The 16,554-nt window shown below is 43.6% G+C and overlaps 1 protein-coding gene across 6 annotated transcripts in view; it reads right to left on the minus strand.

The window, feature by feature from the left end:
• The window catches only part of mgat3b (beta-1,4-mannosyl-glycoprotein 4-beta-N-acetylglucosaminyltransferase b), a 55,416-nt gene that overhangs the window by 10,100 nt on the left and 28,762 nt on the right, over window positions 1-16,554 (minus strand). For 4 of the 6 annotated variants that reach the window (XM_026171828.1, XM_026171826.1, XM_026171824.1 and 1 more), the window contains one exon: window positions 976-1,136. The exons of the other annotated variants lie outside the window; for them this stretch is intronic. In XM_026171828.1, the coding sequence (XP_026027613.1) occupies window positions 976-1,052 (77 nt within the window). In that variant the 5' untranslated portion in view covers window positions 1,053-1,136. The remainder of the gene's footprint in view (window positions 1-975; window positions 1,137-16,554) is intronic. 6 annotated transcript variants of the gene reach the window in all.

A 16,554-nucleotide genomic window follows, 5' to 3' on the forward strand; every position in this document is an offset into this window, starting at 1 on the left:
CGGCTTAACGCACACTAATCGTCCTGGGTGGCATCAGCAGAGTCAAGACTCAAGAGGACTGCAGGCAGGAAGCGAACATTAAAGTTAACAGTGTGTGTGGATAAGGTGTGTCTCGGGTTTTTTTGTTTTGTGTTTTTTTGCCTAGACACTCTGGCCTCTTGGAACTGATTCAATTAGCATCCGAATAATGACTAAAGACTTTAGGGGCAAGAAGGCATCTCTTGAATCTTTTCTGCACCAGCACTTGTTGACCTTGTGTCCCAGCACGAGTCTAGACTTCAGTTTTGCCTACAATGACAACCTTTGCATAGCTTCAACTTGCAAATAAAAGAAATTGAAATGACGACTATATAAATGTCGTGCTGTTACTCCTCTTACTTTTATCCACCATCTGACACGAGCCATTTTACCTTCCTTTTAGGCCGCTTTGCAAGCCCGGCTGCTCTTCGCAGACAAAAGATATAAAGGGCAGGTCGGTGGGTGGGGTGTGCAGACCAAGCCCAAACATTAGAGAAAAACAAAAGCTGTCTGAAGTGTTTGGAGCACTGAAGCCAGAGCTTCAGGCAGTATTTTCAGTGTGTGTGGATGAGGAGTGAGTGTGAGGATTTCACATCCTGCTGCTGTGGCTTTCATTGTCTGAGAAGAAGGTGCTGCAACAGGACAAGACGTATAACACAGAGCTGACATCAACAGGCACTCCTTTCCACTAATCTGACGAGGTTTCATTTTAACAAACAGAGCGAGCACAACCATACTGTACGATTCTAGCAACATCACTGGATCCGAGCTATGAAGAGAGGTTAATTCACTAAGAGACTAACAGCTACCTTCATTTAAGAGCTCACATCTCTGCTTTTAGGGATATTTTATTTTACATTTCATTTCACAGAGAAATCACAGAAAGAACGTTTGTACTGATTTAGCCCATCACCAGTTTGCACAGCCCACCACCAATCCATATACAAAAGCACTTACAAACACAGCAACCGCCCGCATCGTGCCGGGATTTTGTGCAGATTCGTGGATGCCCTGGTACCTCTAAGCCAAGACATCAGTGCAGAACTTATTCCAGTGTGCTCATGCCAGCGCTCGCTGTCAGTCTGCTGTTGCAACCTTCCTTGCCCCGGAGGTGCCGCCTGTCAGATAGTGCAATGCAAAAGGTTGAAGCTTACAGGGCACAGAGTCTGTCCACCTGTAACACATGTAATTCTACTTTTAATGACCTGAAAAATAATCTTTCTGGTTTGTGTTTACCACAAACCAGAAAAAAATATATTTTTTAAATAGTCAGTGGTGCCTCAAGATAAGAGGGTTTAAATATTATAAAAGCAATTCATTAATATATATGTAAATTTCTTATATTATTAAAATATCTTATTGCGGGTCACCATAACACTCGTGACTAGTTAAAGAGGTTATATCTGTCAATGTAAGACGCTTCCAGCAACAGAAAAAATGCTGAAGTTAAGACAAAGAAAAAAAAAGCATAAAAACAAAGCCAAGAAGAGAAAAAGTCACATGCTTCAGCTAAACTTGTCTGAATGTCTTTAAGGCGTGAGTGGGAAAACACTGCTCACTGGGAAAACTGGGGAGAATTCACTGCAACCAGAACGTGCTGAAGTGAAGGAAAAGGGAAACTTCAGCCAAAACATTTATCAGACGACAATCTGATAACAGTGAAGGTGGAGAGAACGTAGCTCCTCCCTGTAACACCGCCTGTGTAAATTTCACACTTTGTAAAATTTAACTTTTGGAATCTCTAATTTTCTCTCTTTAATGGAGCTCTGTGGGATGTTTTTAAGAGTAAAACCTAAAAGGTTTAGAAAAACCCAAACTGCCGGCTGACGAAAGCAGCACAAACATTTGGTTTGTGCTGCTTGAAAGCCAAGCCAAGAGATAAACAGTTGCAGATATGAGGTCTGTGTGCTGGGAGGAGGAGGAGGAATTCCCCCTGTAAACTAATCTTAATTATACGTAGTATGCGTGTCACTATGGCAAAAAAGTAAAAGAAACAAAACAAGTCCTGTGACACCCACTGACCCACAGAAGTGCTCTGTGGAGAACTCTGTGTTTACACAGTCCCGTCTGGATGTCTGAGGACAGACTTCATCAGTGCAATAGTGTAACTAAAGATCAACAGTGTTACTCAGTCTGATTTATGAGAATTCAAGTACACAAAATTATTTTGCCCGATGACAAACGCACCCTTTGTGTAGTACGCAAAGCGAGGATCAGTGAGGCGCTTTGTGCCGTTTGTGTTTGAACATTACCGTAGACGCTTTTGTCTGAGCATTCTGGCTTTGTAAATATTTGAAATACCTCTCAAAATGCAGTATTGTGCACAAGTCTAGAGCTACCTCTCATTTCTTTATACTCTGAGAAAATATTTGTTATGACCATCTTCATTCTTCAACAGTCTGAACTCTCTTAGGCAGCTTTCTTTTCATTTCCTTAAGTGTTCTTCAAGAACAGGATAGTTCTGCAGGCTGTTCGAAGGACATTCAAAGCTTTCTTCTGTTCTTGTCAACATGAAATTAAACTGCTGAGCTCATGGGAGGCCAATCTATGATTGATAGAAAAACACACAATGGGACACCGAGTGTTTCACTACTGGCAGCGTCATACTGAAAAGCCGTTTCCAAACAGATGCTTTCTCGATGGAATTGCACGGTGCATCTGTATTCCATCAATTTGAAAAGATGCCCAACACCACTGACTGAAATGCAGCCAAAAACCATGACAGAGCCTCCACTGTGCTTTAGAAGTCTTCGTGCATCGTCCAGTTTCCTCTATTTTTTTAAGGACATGCTGCACACTGTGCCAAGTTTTTAAGCTAATAGCTCTTTAGGAATCACTTTGAAAGACCTTCAAAAACCCAAAGTCTGACTCCTTAGAAGCAAATTATAAAAAAATGTGAGCTGGCTCAAGACTTCTGTCACAGTTCTGCACATCAATTAAGCCATTCAAACAACTGTTAACATTCTCGCCCGTCCAAACAGTGTTTAGACGCCTCATTCTTGCATTAGACTTGCTCATTACACTTCCCATCGCCACTTAAAAACAATGACAAAATTGCATGAATCACACACTAAAGACCGTTTTACACACATGATTGTTTCCGTACTCAAACAGATCAAGAGCTGGACTTGTGTGAACCCTGAACAAACATGGACAAGTGGCTATGAAAATGTTGCCACATCAGCAAAATATTTCATAGGTCGAATGATAAATGAGATCCAGATTCTCCGAAAGGCTCACAGGCTTTCTGCGGTGTGTGTGTGCAGCCTCGAAATCCACTTTTCTTATCTTTGATCACACACACAGACGCACAGGCACACATATTTTTCCACATGGGAAAGTCTCTCGCATTGTCTCATCTGGACAACAAAGAATTTCTCAGCTTATTCAGCACCACACTAAGTCTCTGAGCAGTCTGCTGGCCTCACCTAACAAGCTCTCTGGGGAGACATCAAAACAAAACAAAGCACCTTGGGTGCAGCAGTTAGTGAGACCAGCTCCCAACCAAACAATCAGAAGCACAGCCCAATCAGAGGGTCTTTAGTTAAGGGTCTCAACTGTCAGCCGCAGATGTGCTTCTCACAAAAAAACAAACACCTAATTGCGCCGAACTGGAATTGCCAAACTTCTTAATTGTGTCCTTGGGCAATATTTGCAATACAAAGTTATTGGCTGAAGAGCTGTCAGTATCAAAATAGTGCATCAGTATCATGTGGGTGGACGGGGGATTATCAAGATGCTGAAAATGACACCAAGCAGATTCACATAAGGAATGCTCGAGCTATCAAGACATTCCTGTTTTAAGTCTTGTGACCACATTATCAGTGGGAGTAATGGCAGAAAAACTGAAACAGAATAGTAAAAATACTTGTAATGATGTGGATTTTCAAGCATCAGGCAGCGACTTCTTCCTAAATGGAAGAGTTTTAAAATGAAACAGCACCCATAAAGTTTTATTGGCCTCACTCTTACTCCCAGAGTATCGTAGTAAATCTGTCGCCGCGCACCGCTGATCACAGCTTCTCTTGATCCTGCTTTTAATGCCTGCTGAGGCGCCTATCGTACAGGTAGCTCCTCCATTAGCAAACAAGTGTCCTGCACTAGAGGGATTCTGAGCAAGTCCAAGGTTTAAGTCAATACTTTTGCATTTCTTTACTCACTTGATGCACGGGGAATGACTGAAGCTGTTGCTCAGTCATTTCGTTGCTTTGAGTCTCTAATTTTAGATGAAAGGCACAGTTTTCATGTGCAAGAGCAGAATCTGAGAAAAGTACTTCTCTTTGCACAAGTTGTTTCAAATGCACGCTGCAGGTAATCTGATGGTGCAGATACGCCCTTGTCTTAACTCGATCCATTTCAGTCTACACATGAAGCATAACAGTACGCGTTGTACTCGTGCTGTAAACGCCAGTTTTTGTACTTTCTGCACAGCGACTCCAAAAAAATGAGCTCTGAAGCCCTTCTGGAACACAGCTCACCTGCAGCTCCAGATTGTGCTTAAAAAGTGTTGTCTAGACCAGTGAGGGACTGCTGGCCAGTAGAGTCACCTCTCCGACAAAGTGGCTTTCTGCCAGTTCCTCTTACATTTACAAATAAAACACGAATCCTGGACCAAAACGCAGAGCGCTCTACCTCGATCTCTTGCTTGATTCAATTGCTCCGAGCTAACGGTCGATGGACAAAGATGTTACTTATGGATCATCATTTTGTGGAATTGCCTGCCATTTTCCAAGAATCATAGTTCTGCGTAACAAACCATCTGGCTTAACAACCATCCGGAGCGTCATTTCAGGGTAGGTGGGATCATAAAACTGAATCATGAGATTATCACAAGGTCGTAAAACCTGAAGTTTGTCACCATCACACTATGTGAGTCCATATCAGTTTTGAGGTTGACTGTGGTATTGAAAAAATCCATGTGCGTCATGGAAACCAAAAACTATTTTTAATAGCTCCCATTGGTTAGCTTAACACATGTTTCGATCACCACAAATGACTTTCAGCATACTTACCCATATGGGAAAGATATGTATAAATCTTATAAAGTTTGTATCTGTCTTGTGTGAAACTTGTATGAAAAGCATATAAGTGTGAAAACAGATATAAGATCCCTTGAAAAATTATATAATGAAACTTGTATGTTTTGGATACTTCCTAAAACAATATATGAAAGTAATGCGAAAGTGGCCACTTTCATGAGTAAATCATGTAAGTTTTTACTATTTCTTTTCCGTATGGGTGATTTTGCCACTTTTGTACACTTGTGGTTAAAAATGGTTAATATTTGGAAACTGCTTCACCCATATTGCCATACATTATACTTCGTTCCTCGTTCAAACTTCCTACATAGGCACACGCTGGCAGGTAGCTAAATGCAGCCCCTCTTCGCTCGTCTCTTTGGCAGCAGAATCAGGAAATCCCACTCGTCTCCTCTCGGCTCACGGGTCACTGCTTTGGTGAGCGAGACTTCAGGAGAAAGCCAGAGTGCTAAATGGATTTCAATAATGCAAGCCCAGTGAGAGCCTCAGAAAGGTTGTGTGCATGTGCCGACTGCATGTTATGATGGAGCTGGGGTTTAGGTGGACATGAATATTGGGAAGCGAGCTGCGGTGTGAATGCGTGCTGCCTCTGAGGGGACCTGATAGGTGAGTGATAAGAATTACCGCTTCAGGTGCAGCAGACGTGAACGTGCATGCATGCGTGACTGAGCACGGATTGAGGTGAGAGGATGGGAAAAGCCTGCAGAGTGCCTCTATTCCTCCGATCTCATCTATAATTCAGCACTGTAGCGGTCTGTGAGGTCTTTTTCTCGATCCTCTGCTGTTTACCTTCAGTAATGAAGGTGGAGACGAGTGTTCTACGGTACATCTCACCATTTCTCCCCATCTACCGCCAACTCTCTGGAGGCCATACAGCTGTGAGCAGCAGCTCAGCGCGTTTCACTGAATGAAGTCCTTCTGAATCCAGAGAATGTGTTGAACTGGGTAAGGCCTGCCTGCTTCAGCCTTAAAGCCATCTAGAGCAGGGGTGTCAAACATAAGGTTCGGGGTCCAGAATCGGCCCCGCCAAGACTCTAATCCGGCCCACTGGACAGATTTGAATAATGTGAAGGAGGGCATCAATTTTTGGATTTTTTTTTTTTTTTTTTTTTTTTTTATGTATTTAAAACGGTTTTGCAGTTTTTCCTGGTGATAAAGCGTTAACCCAGAGTCATTCATATTACACCACAGTTATATCTTAGTGGAAAAACAAACAAAAAAACCAACCAAAAAACCCCAAAAAAAACAAAAACCAGGAACTTTTCTATTGTTTAATTGTTTATCTATTCACCTTTTTTAAACAAATGTGTCCACACATGAAAAAGACCATTTTCTGCAAATGAACAGAAACGTTCTGTTTTATAATTACAGCGCTCTCTCGGCAAGGAGCTAACAGAACTACTTTTTCTGTAATTTTACACATTTATTTCTTACAATTTAAGCCCAAACAGTCATGCAAAACATTTATTTCCTTTAATACAGCAGCATTTATTTAACAGATGGGAAAAATCTGAGACATACTGTTGAGACTGCATGTCTTTTTCTTATATGAAGATATCTCAGGGCTGGTCCGGACCACTTAAGATCAAAGTGAGCATTACTTTGCCCACAAAGTAAAAGGACATCTTTTACCTAGAATATTTCTAAAATGCTCTTGACTCAACATTTATGGATAATCTGAGTTCATCATAACAAAGCATGTGTCCCTGAGGTTATGGTAGCTCAGTCGATTGTGCATCTTTGCAGTGGCCATCCCCACAGTAGAGGTTTGGGACAAAACTATTTTTACTGAAGGAGAAACAGCACAAAACCGCCTCCTGCTTTTCAACTACACGTGTAAAAAACAAAGAAACGCAATTTGTTTAAAAAAGGAAGCGGCTGCTAAATCTGAATGAATCGCGATTAAGTTATAGATACATTTCCACTCCTTTCATGCAGCAACCCTTCCTTATCTTTAAAGTTGAAACAAGGATTCAAGTCGATTTTGGCTCCACTGTATGGTTCAAGATCTGAAAACGCTGGATCCCACATTTCCTATAACATAACTCATTGGTTCCTTTCAGAGAGACGTTCTCTGCCCAAATACTTGCTCCTCCAAAAAAAAAAAAAAAAAAAAAAAAAATGGCACTGTATATTGTTTCAGTGTTATTAATGTGTGTTGTACTTCTGTATACTTGTAGATCCTCTTTTCTGTTTGTAACTGGAATAAGTGCACAGTGAATCCACCTCAGGGACAATCAAGCATCGCTCGGCTGAACTCTCCCTTTCCCCCCTCGCAGATTCCCCCTGATTCAGTCTCTTCTCACGCACGTCTTTCCTTCTATTCATTTCAGCTTTCTCTTAATGGATTTCTCAGCTAGGACCATCCGACCCCGGCGGTTTACAGAGAGAGGTTGTGATCTCGTAGAGCCCCTCAGCCATGCCGAAACATTTTCCTCTGTTTTTAAGGTTCTTTCGCTCCGTTTCTACAAACGTCTCATTCCTGTCGAGGATGTGGCTCTGACTGTAATGGCGTTCTGTCCTCCTCGCACTTCCTCCGGTCACACTTGTAAAGGTCACATGTTCCTGTAGCCTGGAATGATTCAGATGCTGTCAGAAAATCTGTCAAGCTGTGCGAAACGCTGATTTAATACGGGGCCATTTATTTTCAGTAACAGACGTGACCGTGGTAACAACTGTACTTCATACGGCTTAGATCAGCAGTGTTCAAGTTACGTTTAATGGCTGTCAAGTACAATTTAACATCAGAATCACACAGACGACGGATCTGTGCGACTCCCGTGTACATACACTGACTATCGTAAAGACAGGAAAAGGCTGCGCAGATTAACCTCACCTTACCGTAAATATGAGAAAAGTTGCTCAGAGTAAAACACAAACAGACCATCAATGCCCACTAACAGATCTGAGTATGTAACAAACAGCATCTGGGTTCAGATCCGGACTGCAGTCTGCCTATTGGTGACCTAGAGACACTCCAGGCCTCAAAGGCCGGCGTCCTGCAGGTTGTAGATCGCACCCTGGGTCAACACACCTGAATCAAATGATTAGTTCATTACCAGCCTCTGGAGAACTTCAAGACATGTTGAGGAGGTCATTTAGCCATTTAAATCAGCTGTGTTGGATCAAGGACACGTGTTACTGTGTCGGCGGTCTTTAGCCAGGCAGACTGTGCCTGCGAAGTCCTGTTATCTGAAAACTGCAGTTTACAAATCGTCCATCAAAAGAATTTCCTCTTCAAAAACTTATTCGAAGATCAAATCTATTTTTATTTCGCTCTACAGTTCGTCTATCCAGAATTAGAATAGAACAGACAGCTACATGTACCCTTCAGGTACTGACGACATATCACATTTACGAGGAGGCAGATCAGACGTCACTGTGACCTTCAGGTTAGACCTTTCTTTGTGATAAAAGCAAAATCCTACAAACACAATGCCACAGCTAGTGCTGGCTTCAAAGCACTAAAAAGGAGATAAATAGTTTGGTTTAACCCAGGAAAACAATGACCTGCTGAAGGAGTGAGGGGAATATTGAGAGTGTGAACCTCGGGCTGAAGAGGTCACTGAAGCGTCTGAGCAGCTTGGCGCACAGAGAAGGTGGTTCACTATACAAACTTTGTATTTCTAGGCGTTACCATCACCTTAGTTCCCACCAGTTCCGACTTGCTAAATCTGTCACTTCTTCTCAGTTTCCTCTAACCTCCCACATCGCCGTGCTTCACTGTGCGGCGTCACCAACGACCGCCGCTCTCTTAAAAAGCAGTTCTCGCTGCAGTGATTCACCCCTTTAGTCACTTGCAGCATCCACCCCGTCTTTTGTTATCCGCGCCCACTCGCTTCCATTCTATTAGAGGTTAAAAGGCCAACTGCGAGATCTAGGCTGCTGCCGGCCCGTTACCGCCGCGCGTCGTGATTGCAGGGCGGGCTAAGCTGACTCACGCTAATGTTTTTGTATAATATCGGTGCGATAACGACAGGGCTCCGCAAATCAGCTTGACAACAAACAAAGATGTCTGGCTTGCAGCAAGGCTTATCCCCAAGGCGTGTGATTATAGGCGAGACAGAATTAAAACACCAAATCTCCTGTCAGGTTTTTCCCACCTTCCCCTCCTCCCCCTCGTCCCCACGCAGCCTGGTCTGAGACCCATTGCCTGTCGCTCGGCTTTCTGCCTGAAATACCGACGTGATTATTATTGTTTGGGGGGGGCGGATGCTGGAGAGCAAGTGGATCTGTGTGTGCACGGGCTCGACTTGGAGAACACAACAGGTCCCATCGTGGGAGAAAACCAGCGGGTTTTCCTCGATCACCATCTCGCTCTCCTACTCGCCACACGCCTTCAGCTTTTTCCCGCCATCTTAAAGCGAAGCGTCAAGACAGCAGCCTTTAAAATTGCTTACTTGTAAATTGAGCCTAACATTGCAGGCGTGTGCACAGAGCTGGGATTAACTGAAGTAGGTCAACACCCAAAGAAAGGAAAAGAAAAAAAAAAAAAAAACCCAAAAAGCCCAACAACAACAAGGCTGGAGAATTCACTGACACGCTGCTATTGTCTGCACAGCTAACATTGTTATTATGGAAACAGGAAGATGGAGCCCATTAGAAAGCCTCCATTTCAGCTCCAGTTAAGCCTGATGGGTCTTTGCATTAGTCCACGGGGCAGGTGGTAATAGCTGAACGCAAAGAATCAGGCCCGATGGACCCAGAGAGCGTTCTGCTGCATTATGCATAACTGAAAAAGGCCACATCGGTTTAAAAAGCAGCCAAATCAACATCCAATATTTTGGGGGGGGGGGCAGGCGTTGCTCAATTAAACTTTTCCCCCCTGTCTTGCATAACAGAGGCTAACGAAAGCAGCTCGTTCAACTGCTTTTAATCACCGAGCACTCGTTTGAGAAAGCCTGATCAGGGACAGGAATGAGATAAAGAAAAAAAAAGAAGCACGTAGAGGGAGAAACGGAGGCAGTTTGAAGCGAAAGCATGAGGGCGAGGAAAGAGGAAGATTAGCGCTAGAAGTGGTGCAGCAGGACGCTATGCGGCTTCAGATGTGAGCGAGGGAAGGAAGAGAGAGAAGCAGAGAAAGAGATGTGGGGGAGGAAAGCAACGGCAGAGCTGAACAAAATAAAGCCAGAGGTCATGTGTGATTTAGATCACAGGGAGGAGGAGAGCCAGGTCGAGGAACTCGTTTTGAGGGGGACACAGTTGAAACAGTGGGCACGTTTGCGAGCACATACATTAGCTAAGGTGGATATACACGTTCAAAATAGGCATTTTTTAAAAATAATATCACAGCAGCTGGATGATAAAACAGCTAAACCAAAAAAGTCCAACATGGTGTAATTTCTTTGCTGCTTCTCTCACCAGATGTTAACACAACTGCAGTCACTCGCAGCCTTAAAAATAGGCCTGTTTTTCTGCCACCGTGCAAAATACTGTTTTTCTTTCCCATCGCTGTTAGCAATGACAGTTTTTTTTTTCCCCACAGAAGGAACTCGCTAAGCTGTATAGGTGCCAAGAGGAATTTGAGTAATCCAGCTGGGTTAATCGAGTTCTGCTTCTGCGATTACAACCTTAATGCGAGTAAGATAACTCTTAAGGGGTTTATCTGACAGTTGCAATATTACCCCGCTGGTTCTAATCAAATTATTAAAATATGTGTAAACACAGCAAGTGACAGAGGAGCAGACGGTGAGGTAGACTGGTGCATGAGAAAAATGGAGCAAGAAAGAGATTTGGGGGGGGGGGGGAAGGAAGTGAGATGCCCACAAAGATGAAAGAGGATCAGGTGATCACTGTCAGCTGTGTGAAAACGAAAAAGTAGAAAGCTGCTATCAGTCCTTACGCTCTATCAGGCTCAGTTCAAAAGCACAAGCAGTGAAAAAGTCTTTAAAAGAAAAAAGGAAGAAAAAAAGAAGAGCACTTGGCATCTGTACCGGTCCTTCGCGTGCCTTCAGACGTACTTAAAACCTTCGTGAGCATTTCCTGAAAAGGGGGGACGCAGGAGGGTGTAAAAAAGGTGAGATGTGCAGCGTGACACGGGTTATAGATGAGATGTGACTTCCTGTCAGACTCACAAATTCTTCATTTAAGGGCTTTGGTGGATTCTGTCTTGTGTTATAAAGTACATATATAAGAGATTCAGTTTGTCTGGGATAAACAGGAGGAGCATCTGCTCCCACAGCCGCCTCCTAACCTTCATCAACTAAAAAGCCAACAATTGAGTGATTAGCACACAGGCAGAAATGTTACATATAGGACTTTAAAAACTTACCGTATTTCCCGGACTACAAAGCGCACCTAAATATTAGCCGCACAAGCTAAAATCAGGGGAAAATCCTGTTTTGTACATACATTAGCCGCACCTGACCAAAAGCCGCAGGTGTTTCAATGTTGACTTATCATATGTAAGAGAATATGCACAAAGGGAATTGTCAGGAAAGAGATGGCTGTTTGGAGACATCACTTTTATTAATATTTTGAAAAACAAGTTATGGGTACATATTTGCACATGTAGTACATAACAATAACCTACAGCACACCAGAACAATAGATTCGGCCTACCTTTTAGGCTCAGGTGCAGTGACACAGCTTTAACAAGAAGAAAAGTCAGTCATTCACCACCATCTTTCTCTTCTTCCTACGCACTAAAACCACCAAAGTCCTCTTCTCCAGTGTCGGATACAAACAGGCTCAGGATGGCTTCGTCATCCACTCTTCTTCTCTCCTTCGTTGTCACTTTCAAAACCAAAGAAATCCTCATTGTCAGTGTCAGAGTCGAACACCCTCAGAAGGGCCGTGGCGGTGTCCTCCTCTCCATCATGCAGCAGTCCAGCCCTTCAAAATCCGTTGGTGATCGTGGATGTTTTCACACTTTTCCACGCTGTCAGAATCCACCGGTGGAGTTGGGCATAACTTGCTTTTTGGGCATAACTTGCAAGTTTATCGCCGCTCATCATCCACGACTCCCGCTGAACGCGTAGCGCTACTTTGAAGTTTGTTTTTCGCGCTACTTCGTACGGCACTACGTTGCCTGGCGGACGGACATGTGACTAACATACCACTCTTGAACCCCGATCCTTCCGCCAGGCAACGTAGTGCCGTCCAACAGCGGAACACACAAAACAAATCGTCTTACGATATGACAAAAATCACGGACAATCCATAGAAAAGCCGCACCTGACTAAAAGCCGCAGGGTTCAAAGCTTGTGCAAAAAGTAGCGGCTTATAGCCCGACATTTACGGTATACAGTGGCAATCTCTGATTATTTAAAATTAGGGACAAGGCTTCCTTGTTTATCCTCTTTCTGATTGCTCTGTAATCAGCTGTTTTTGTGTTTGTGGGGATCCAAACACTCTTGCCGGTATGCCTAACATGGCTCAAGGGTGTTTTTTTTCCTTAATTTTCCATTTATTAGCCATTATACACACACACACACACACACACACACACACACACCAATATCCATAGATCAGCTAGTTGCTAATAAGTTGAGTAAGTAGAATACTGTCACTCCCCAGGAAAAAAGGGAGTTAATGTATAAATAAGTGCTGTGACAGCCACACATACACACTTTACAGTAAGAAATGAATAATACTGCAAACCAACAGTTGGCAATACTTTACTGTAAAGTCTGTATGCCAAACTGTTTCTATGTTGCCAGTAAATTCCTTGCTGGCAACATAAATCCTGCAGATAATCAAAGGTGGTTTCAAAGGTGATTAATATGTTGCTCGACTTGGCTGACCAACCTAAGCATCGGCATAGTGAAAGTATATTTTAGCTATTAGCACTGTCCACATCTATAACGTAGGCCTGAGCACATGAAGGGTGGGAGGTTGATGCTTTGAAAATATAAACTCATCCATCTCCACGGTGATATAAGCACAACAATAAAATGGTCAAATACAGAGAGGGAAACAAATAGCGGAAAAAATGAGTCAACTAAGACGAGTGTAAAATAGATTCTGATATTAGCAGTTTGCAGAAAAGGACTGTAGTTTAAGTCTAAATGTCACTTTAAACACTACACTGGACGTATACGGGCTCATCTTCACTGCTGGATAAAGCACAATTCTGCACACAAACAGTGACTAAACTGTTGCTGGAGCCACTACAAAGCTGCAAATCTGGACTTGTTTACATTCAGAGCAATTTTCCAGCTAATGGTTGTCAGAGTGCTGCACAGACACAGCTCTGTCACAGCGGTGAACAGCTGGCAACATTTTAAAACCAAATGAAATCCTCATCAGGATTTTTCCCCCCAGATTCCACTCAGTTGGTCATTTGAGACTTATATTATAATAATAATAATAATAATAATAATAATAATAATAATAATAGTCCTTCTCTTGTTCGGCTGGGCACCTGTAATTAAAACCCCCAGATTTCTTTGAAAGCTTTTCATTTGTCATGCGCAGCTTTGAAAAAGTTGCTTGTAAAAGTTGACACGAGCTTTAAATTGCTTTAAAGTGCAGTCATCCCCCCGTATTTATATGAAACTGTCGATACATATGAGAGAGTGTAAGCCTGCCAGCTTAACCCATTTGTTGACTCATACCATAACCAGATGCCTCACCTTGTGCAACCCCGGGGTAAAAATAAGAAAAAACCTTTGTTTCCTGTCTCTCACCCTTACCACGGTTCTTTTTCCAGCCTGAGGCACAGTTTTCAAGCAGAGTGACAGATTGATCAGCAGTTGCTGTCGCACATGTGAGAGAGCAAGTGTCCGATTGAGTTTGGCACAATTTGGCACATCTATAACGTAGGCCTGAGCACATGAAGGGTGGGAGGTTGATGCATTGTGCAGACTTGTAGCAAGACCAGTGCCAACTGCAACCACAAGGCCTGTGTGTGCACGCCGCAGCTCACTTATCTGTTACAGGCACAGTTCAGGAAGTGCGCCGTGCACGGTGGGAATTCAAAGCTTCTGGGTTCCGTGTGTGTATTTGGAAAGTTGACCGCGTATCATCGCGGCAGGAGGAAAACCCCCACACCGCTTTCCTGCACTAGCGAGCACGATTTGGTTAAAAGAGACTTCGGCTCTTTGTCCGTTGCAGTTATCTCGCCAACACACCGTTCTTAACGCCACACCCTCTTTCATATTCAGGCTTGACATTTAGGCAGTTAATTTTAGGAACCGCACAGGGAAGCAGAGTCTGGAAGAAGCACTACGCCACAGTAAAAATGTCAGCCAACATATATGAGTTCTTAAAACAGAGTTCCACTGCCTTTTCCCTGATCCATGACCGCCCTGTGGATTAAAGTCCCGCTTTAACCTCTCTGTGAACCATCCAAGAATGAAAAGGATCGTTTTAAAGAAAACAGCCAGGGAACTAGCTCGAGGCTTTTGTGATACTTCCAACAGCACCACGAGCGCTGTGCTCTGTTCCTAATTATGCCGATTCAACAGTGGCTCTAAAAGGTTGGGCAGATTTCTGAAAAAATGCACTGACCTTTGATCCATTTCCACTTCCAGAAACTTCCTGATTCGTGAATAGTGACAATGGACATCCCACCTATTGCCACTGTACTTACAATTGCAAAATACTGCTGACATGTTGCCATTCTGTGAGCTGGGAAACGGAAAGAGGGGAAAAAGAAAAGAAAGCAAACCACGAGAAAAGCTTGTGAAACAAGAGAAAAGACCTTGCAAGACACTGGTGCAACTCAAGAGCCACACTTATGACACCTCAGATCCGCCTCCAGCGGTGTTGCCATAGAAGCGTCACATTCGACAATAATAATAATGGATTGGATTTATATAGCGCTTTTCAAGGCACCCAAAGTGCTTTACAATACCACTATTCATTCACTCTCACATTCACACACTGAATGTGTGGAGGCAGCTACAGTTGTAGCCACAGCTGCCCTGGGGCAGACTGACAGAAGCGAGGCTGCCATATCACGCCATCGGCCCCTCTGGCCAACACCAGTAGGCAAGTAGGGTAAAGTGTCTTGCCCAGGGACACAACGACCAGGACAGAGCCCAGGGATCGAACCGGCGACCTTCCGGTTACAGATGCGATTCCCAACCCCCTGAGCCACGGTCGCCCACGACGAGGCCTCTGAGGTGCATCAGTTTCTTCTTTGAGCGGATTTTGGTGATTTGATTTCACCTGAATAAGAAGTGCGCAGGCTCCAACCCTCCAGAGCAACAGTTAAGTGTTTTGCACATACTTCTGCTGGATGGCACCTCTGTGTGCAAGGAGCTGGTCACCTGCCCTGAAAATTACTGGTGAACTGCCAGTGCTACCCCTCAGCCTGCTAAGTAGGCATACCTATGGTATCAATTTCAAAATCCCACAGCACCTGGTTCTCTAGTTATCACTTTCACAAGATTTTCAGAAAACGTACTCTGATCTCGAGGTCAAGCACCGAGATTGGACCTGGTCCAAGATTTTTAATAGTTGAGCCTCTGGTATCAATATGAAGCTCCTACGTCACCTTGTTTTCACGTTATCACTTTTGCAAACTTTGGTGTTGCAACGATAATACCCGATTAGAATATGAGCGCTTCATTATTTACCCACTGATATTTCTCATGTCGTGCTGTTGTTCTATCATATTAAAAAAAAACAAAAAAAAAAAACATGTTCTTTCTCGATGCCTCTTTTTTCCCCCCAATTTTCTTGTAGCAGCAGACGTGAGGACAAGCATCCATTCAATCCTTTTAGCTCTACATCTGGCTCACGTTTCCCTGCCAGCGTCCACCTTGACCATCTGGAGAGAGGAGCAAACCGACTTGCATCTCAAGTGCTCTTATCTCTGACGACCCCTTCTTCCCTTTCGTCAGCCCAAAAGCACCAACTGGAAAGGTCAGGAATGTAGAGGCAGAACGGTGTGTGTGTGTGTGTGTGTGTGGGGGAGGAAAATGTCAGGCAACCTGAGCTTCTTGTCAGCTGGATGTGCTTTTGTGCCGTGCTCCTTCGCCTGCTAGCGCTCATGCTACTCTTCCCAGAGATGAGAGCGCGCACACACACACACACACACACACACACACACACACACACACACACACACACACACACACACACCAACTACTATGAACATTTTTAAAGTTCCCCCAGCTGATACCTCATTGTCATTCTCCTTCCTTCCATCCTCTACCACCTCTGTCTTCCTCTTTCAGCTCTGTTTCAGGCCTTTAAACATAAAGTCTCCACTAGTTTCTGCTTCCCATGGCGGCCGGGGCAAAAGAGAGAAAAAAAAAAGGTTTGCAAAGCTTAACACATCAGCAGCTAAATCCTCAGAGCTCCCTGCGAAGCCATTCAGCACATCAACTCAACATGGCACATTTTTCATTATCGTTACCCTGACAAATCACCAGACAACACAACAATGAACTCCAAGGTGCGAGTGCTCCTGGAACACATTTTATTAATAGGTAATGTGCAAACAAAGTCAAATGATAATAATATATTGCAAGGAAGGAAATTATGACTGGTTCAGTCATCGGCTTGAAACCAAGTAGCAGCAGATCATGATGGTGTGTCAGAT

The sequence above is a fragment of the Astatotilapia calliptera genome, chromosome 6, assembly GCF_900246225.1.
Source record: "Astatotilapia calliptera chromosome 6, fAstCal1.2, whole genome shotgun sequence".
In the NCBI taxonomy this organism is placed as follows: Eukaryota; Metazoa; Chordata; class Actinopteri; order Cichliformes; family Cichlidae; genus Astatotilapia; species Astatotilapia calliptera.